Genomic DNA, 7035 nt, shown 5'->3' on the forward strand with positions numbered 1-7035 from the left:
AGCAGTTTCACTTTCTTGGGCAAGAAGCAACACAGAAGAGAAACTGAACTTTCATCTTCTTCCTGTCCTCCAAATGTCAGGGCTATCAAAAAAGAGGATTAGCCAAAATGAACAAAATAAGGTGCTGCTAATGGCATAAGAAAATTATGACTTGCCTCATACTGCAAGAAACAAAACTTATTTAACTTGGCAGCCTCTGAAGCTTTGTCATGTCTATAAACTGTCAACTGACAGCCACTGCCTTCATTGGAGACCTTGTCCTCCAGCATTGTTAGCAGTACATTTCACAGCTGGAATGGGCTCAAAAGCTGAATAAATGACAACTGAAATCCCCTCTTCAGAGCTGAACTGCCGAAGCCTACCTAGCTCTACAGGTAGACTTGCTAACAGACAACGAGACGCAAGATAGGAGGACAGATGGGTACACGTGGGAGGACTCACATATTTTGAATGATGTGCTGAAGATGCTAGTCAGTACTTAGCCAGACATTTTCTTCAGTTTCTGTGTAAGCTATCAGGTTGCCTGGCTATCAGAACCCTTTCACCTCGGCCAACAAACCACCATCACCACAGGAAAACAACGGCCAGCGCCTCAGGGCTGGAGCTCCCAGTGGTGCGAGTACAGATGAGGAGGGCACCGGCCGCCCCTCGCAGCCGCTACACCGCCATGCTCCCTGACAGCCTCACACCTCCATCTGCCAAGCTCGGCCGGGACTGAAAGGCTGGCGCTGGGGCAGCACCGTGAGTCTCCCGCGGCCGCCGGCCACTCACGGAGCGGCCTGGGCCGCGGCCACGGCGCCATGCCCCTCCGCCCGCGCCCAGCGCGGTGCACGCCGGGAGCCTCCCGCTGGGGCGCCCCCTACTGGAGGCGCGGTGCACGCCGGGAGCGCCCCGCCGCCACCATCAGGCGCCCCGCTGGGCGGGCACCGTACCTGCCGGCGGCCGCCTCCCGCGCTCCCGTCCGCCCCTCAGCCGCTCCCCGCCGGTACCTGACGTCTTGGGCCGTCTTTCTGGCCGCGGCCGTCGGCGTAAAATGGCGTCGGGACCTGGTGACGGGCGGACCCGGCGACGGCACGCCCACGCCGAGCGGCCGGGTCATGGCGCGGGTTGCCCCGCTGACCCCGCGCGGCGGAGGGGAACGGGGAGACCAGCCGCTCCCGGCACCATAGCAAAGGCCGCCGGCCGCAGCGACCCTCACCTCCGGGGGCTGCGGGCGGGAGGCGATGGGGGTGGTGGGTTTTGGGTTGTTTTTTTTTTAGGCTCGGTCGCTGATTGGCTGAGCCGGTGAAGAAGTAGCGTCTCCCGTTGGTTCTTTGCCGCCAGGGGCGGGACGGGGAGACGGAGCGCGGTTGCGATTGGCTGCGAAGAGAGCGGGAGCGTCCTTCCGCGGCCGAAAGAGGAAAGGCTGTTTGGCGCCATGGTCTCGTGCCACTGACACCCCCCCCCCGCCCCATTCCCGCTCTCTGATTGGTGCGTGCGGGGCGGGCCCCACCCCCGGCCCGAGCGCGGGGCGCCGCGCTGCCGGGCGCCGTCCCCCACGCGGGGGCGCGTCTCGGCCGCCCCGCCGACCCCTCAGGGAGGGCGAACCTCGGCCTGGGGCAGGCGTGGGGGGATTCTTTTACAAGCAGAAGCGTCCTGTGAGGAAAGTGGCCAGGGACAGCCAGTGAGCTCCAGGCCACGGGGCTTGCACTACACCTGTGAGAAAATCCGGACTGTGCATCCATCTCCACAGCCACTTGACAAAGTTGCAGCCGTTAGGAGGCTAAAAAGCTGGGAATGAAATCACCCACGTCTCCACCAAAACAGCGTGCAGGGCTGTGCCTTCCCCATCACAGCCTGCTGTGCAAGCTTCACTCTGTACCTTACTTTACAACCACCCCCACCCCGCGCTTACAACACATGCTTTCTGTGATTGGCCTATGTGCTGCACTACCACATTTCAAACACTTTGGCCCAGGGTCAAAAACGTGGACTAGACAACCTGAGGAACTAGATTTGCAAGCTTAGAGACGCCTAGTACTGCCATCTGTAGTGTTACGTGCAAATGCACGTAATTAGTCTCTATAAAAATTAGCGGTATCAAAACATCTCCACAGTAGTAGTGATATAGAGAACGAACTGCTTATTGTTTAATGATCTAGCTCGTCTTGATTATCTCTGTAACTTTACATACCAAGGACTGGTGTTTGTCAAGGATTAAGCCTGTCAGAGACTGCTACTTGGGAGTGATGAGCAAGAGGGAGCCATGAGCAATCACAAAACTTAATTAAACGTTTGATGAATTTACGATCTTGTGGAGAAGGCACAAGCAGAGGCCTTGCTTGAATAGATAGGGCCGGAAAAGATAAGAACTCCTGCCTTTGTTCTCATCCTTGTAGGTAATTTAGCTTAAACTAGCCATGTAGTTTTACATCACTAACAAAAACTTAGATAATAAGAGCACTAACAAGCATTTTTTTAGGGACTAATGTGCATTCTTTAGGATAAGTTGTATCAAAACATGTAAAGGACCATACTGCGCAGAATCACCTGAGGAGAGTCAAGTAGCGGACAAGTGAGGAAGACTATGGAAGACCACCAGAGACCTTCAATGCGCCTGCGTAAAGGACATTTGCATATGCTAGTAGTTTCCCAGAAAACTAAGGAATATGTATAACATTTCTCGGAAATCTAGTGAATATGTATGTAGAACATGTACTTAACCTGCACAATTAGACCGGACGGTGTGCACAATAGGTGGAGCGATCCCTCGTGCACCCAGCGCTGCCAATAAAGAATACCTACGTAATAGTTAATCAAGCTATTGAGTTAGATTCTTTGAATCAGTAGCTCTAACAGTTAAAAGCAGGCACTGCACAGGTACAAGCTAATCTCTGCCCTTGTTCTGCAGAAATAAAGAGAGAACATGAACAGAGCTTCCTTCATCACAACAGTGCCCTGAAGGTTATCTGGGGCAGTCTGTGGTGAAACTGGTTTTGGTTTTGTTTATTTTAGCACTCTCTAAGAGTGGAGATGCCAAAGCCACTCTTTTCCTAATGTTTTTCTTGGATCCAGAAACACCAGGAGACAGTTCACCCAAATGGAAGGGAGCAACCCACCTGAGGTCTCTTTCCGCACCCTACCCGAGGTAGGCTGGCCTAGGGAAAGTCTGCAAAGGAGAAGTAACAGTAATGCAAAACTGAAAGCACAAGTCAAAATAGGAAACTGGTCTTTGAGCATCTGGAGTGTCCAAGTCTGCCATGTACTATGCACTCCAACCCACGGCCTTTCATCCTGCCCCATCCCTCAGTCTGTTTTACAAAAGCTTACATCCATGTAATTTACCATGTCTTAACCCCACCTCAAAGGAGTAAGACACTGGCTGCCATCACATCGTGTACATTGCTCCTCTCTTGCTTTAACCTACCGTACACACATTCTGTCTTCAGCTGCAAGCTCTCTGCCCCAGGGACCATCTATGACTATTACGTTTGTAAGAAACCTACCAGGAGGGGATCCCACTGTTTGACAACACACTTCAAGACCCACCATACAAAACAGTACAACCAATCTATGTTTATGCTTGGTGTAACTTCCTTGAGCAACAAATGAAGAACAGTTAGACTTGCTGTCGTATAGATTTGCTTGAGAAGACAATAGTGTGTATATGAATTACTGTCTAATAAAGTGTTAAAGCAAAGTTTCATGCCCAGTGTTAGCCAGGAATTCCAGAAATATTTTTATTTCACATTGAAGGAGCAGATGAAATTGAATTAATATAAACATTTGCTTTACCTTTCAGTTTAATACCTTAAACCTGCAAAACTGCAATAGACCTAGAGACATTTTCAGAGTTACACGACCTGGAGACGTAAACAGTTACAAAAGACAACAAAAGAGTCAGATACAGAATGCATTGGTAAGTTTGCAGGAAATGCAGAGACACCAAGCAGCTTCAACAGAAAGCAGCATTGGTGATGGCAAGGTGAAGCTGTTTCTCATAAGGAGCAGACAGCAAGGATACAAAAAAAAGTAATTGCCTAAATAATAACTTGGCTTATAATAACCTGCTTATGGCAAGTGTCTGAAATACAGTCACTGCAGAAGGTAGGGTATTGTGGCACTGAGGACAGTGGGGGAAGTAAGAAAAAGGTGCAACAGCTGTAATGGTATCAGCTTGTTTGGGTATTTTTTTTTTCCCCCCAAGCAGGAGACTTGTGTACACACACACGCACACAGTTTAAACTAATACACCCCCCACAGCAGGCTCTGATTCCAAATAAATAGGCAACAGCAGTCATTAGGCACACAAGTATAGCTATCAGTAAGTAATCATAATACTCAAACTACTTTTTAAACTTATTTTAATTAGAATAACTCTTATCACTACAGATACTAATTATTCCCAAGAAAGAAGGAATCTTACTTTCCCTGACAATTTGGGAGCACTTCACTGCTTACAATTCCTTACTCCAAATTAAGTAAAAGTTAGAAGACACTTACCTCATGCCTTGCTTTGAAGTTGGAAAATCATTTGCCTCCTGCCCAAGCCCGTGCTATTGATTTTCCTTTCTATTAGCCCTTCCCATAACACAGTCTGAACACACACAAATAACCAGAAACTTTGGAAAAGGACAAATCAGGGAAACTTGATAAGGTTTTACAAGTAGATCTGGAATTATACTGGGGGTATTATGCAAGTCATTCTTTGCTATTCATTTCATCTGTTCCTTAACTGCCTTCCAGAATGACTCATGCTTTTATTTTCAAGCAAAAGCAGGAAGTATCCCAGAGTGCAGAGGCTTTAAGCAGTATCCACAGGGAAATGGGTTGCCCACAGCACAGCTACATCATGATGAAGAACTGTGATTTGGCGACAGCTCATTAAATCTGAAACTTATCAGTCACAACCATGTGATCTTTATTATAACATTTTAATGTAAACGTGCTAAATAGAGTTAAAAGCCCTGAATCTGAAAGGGCACACATGCTTTTGTCAAAGAAACAAAGAAGGCAAAATCAAAGCACCGTCTCTAGTGTGTGAAGAAATTACCTTTAGGCTTTTGAAAGCATAGCTGGACTTCAGGATTGTCCAATTTTCATTTAAATACATCAGTACTTTCAGCCTTCTAGGGAACAACCAATCACTGCAAAATTACCATACTTTAACAATAGAAACTATGTATTTCTGAAATCTTGGAATGGTAGCTGAAATCATGCTGTAAAAAAACCACATCAGTTTCCTGAACCATTTTTGTTTGCTTTCAATTTCAGAAGCCACAGATATAGTTAATACCTCGAATTTATTTGCAGAAAAGGAAGAAGGTTGTTCTTTCCCCCTGTAGGTCCCTCACCCAAGGGGTTCTCTGGAGACATCTGCTCCTCTGGCAGAAGAGACCTTTTTAGACACATACTCCACCTTCTAACCCTCCCAACAACTGCAGCCACCACCTGTGTTAGGCTCTTCTGCATTGTTACAAAGGAGCAACCAGAGTGGCCACACATGGCCAATGCACAGAGACCCAGCAGGTCACTCATGGAAGAGTATGTTGTCGTGGTTTAACCCCAGCCAGTAACTAAGCACCATGCAACCGCTCACTCCCCCCACCCAGTGGGATAGGGGAGAGAATCAGAAGGAAAAAGATAAAATTCATGGGTTGAGATAAGAACAGTTTAACAGAACAGAAAGGAAGAAACTAACAATGATAACAACAATAATAAAATGACAATAATAATAAAAGGATTGGAATATACATACAAAACAAGTGGTGCACAATGCAATTGCTCACCACTCACCAACTGATGCCCAGTTAGTTCCCCAGCCACCCCCCCAGTCCAACTCTCCCCAGTTTATATACTGGGAATGATGTCACATGATATGGAATATCCCTTTGGCCAGTTTGGGTCAGCTGTCCTGGCTGTGTCCCCTCCCCACTTCTTGTGCCCCTCCAGCCTTCTTGCTGGCTAGGCACGAGAAGGTGAAAAATCTTTGACTTAGTATAAACACTACTTAGCAACAACTGAAAACTTCAGTGTGTTATCAACATTCTTCTCATACTGAACCCAAAACATAACACTATACCAGCTACTAGAAAGAAAATGAACTCTATCCCAGCTGAAATCAGGACAGATGTTTAGGTATATGGGCCATCAGACATTCACAGCCATGGGGCCACCCTCAGCGGTCAGAAAAGGCTATAACCTGTATTCAACAATTAAGTCAAACTTCCTGATCAAACAATTTGTGAGAAGAATACAGTTTTCCAGGGAGTGATTTGCAGCCCTGATCTAAATGAAGGAGGAGGTGCTGCAGGTTGCAAAGTCACATAGCGTATGACATGCAGGGCATTGCACATGGATGGCCATCTTAAACCATGAACCTGTAACCTCTTATAGCATGACTGTTTCAAAGCTCAGTATGAAATACTTAACCTAACCCCATTCTTTGAAATTCCAGGGACCTCCTCTCTCATTAATGTGTCTGTTCATTTCCACCTTGTTCTAATACACCTGACCTCAAAGTCCCAGCAAAGTGTAAGTCATTCAAATCATTGACCTTGTGCTACCTCAGGGGAATCAGAGTGAACAGAGAAGACATTTTCTGAAGTGGCAGAGGACCATGAAACTCTCCTAGAACACTAAGTACAAGAACAGAAGCAAACAAGCAGTGAGGCTGCAAAAGGAAGATTTCTCTAAGGAACCATGGGGAGTGACAGGTATCATCATAAGTCTTCTGCCCTTGGAGTTTAAGTGTTGTAAATTGCCTTTTCCCTTGATACAGGATCAAGTTTGTAGAGAAACAGATCAACCAATATTTATTAGCATACCTTTTATTAAGCTGTTATAGTAGACTTATTAATAGCAGGTAACTATCCAGACAGTAAATTCAGTTATTCTTTCATGATTCACACACCTGCAATCATGCATTGTTACCCAGTAGGGAAGGGGAAGTTGACCACAGTGTGTTTCTAGGATACAGAGGCTCATACTGATGTGCCAGTGGCTTCAGGGTCAATGCTCAGAAAGTCCATTGATTTCTGCCAATGCATATGTAAT

At 46.8% G+C, this 7035-nt stretch overlaps 1 protein-coding gene across 6 annotated transcripts in view; it reads right to left on the minus strand.

Moving 5' to 3' along the window:
* Nucleotides 1–4504, minus strand: part of SLF2 (SMC5-SMC6 complex localization factor 2) — a 41916-nt gene extending 37412 nt beyond the window's left edge. Inside the window, exon 1 of one of the 6 annotated variants that reach the window (XM_052800205.1) lies at nt 990–1244. In XM_052800205.1, coding sequence (XP_052656165.1) covers nt 990–1099 — 110 coding nt within the window. In that variant the 5' untranslated portion in view covers nt 1100–1244. Of the gene's footprint in view, nt 1–932; nt 1246–4482 lie in introns of those variants that run through there. The other 5 variants (XM_052800203.1, XM_052800204.1, XM_052800206.1 and 2 more) reach the window with 5 other exon arrangements.
* Between the last annotated feature and the right edge of the window lie 2531 nt (nt 4505–7035).

Source organism: Harpia harpyja, chromosome 10 (genome assembly GCF_026419915.1).
Source record: "Harpia harpyja isolate bHarHar1 chromosome 10, bHarHar1 primary haplotype, whole genome shotgun sequence".
NCBI lineage: Eukaryota > Metazoa > Chordata > Aves > Accipitriformes > Accipitridae > Harpia > Harpia harpyja.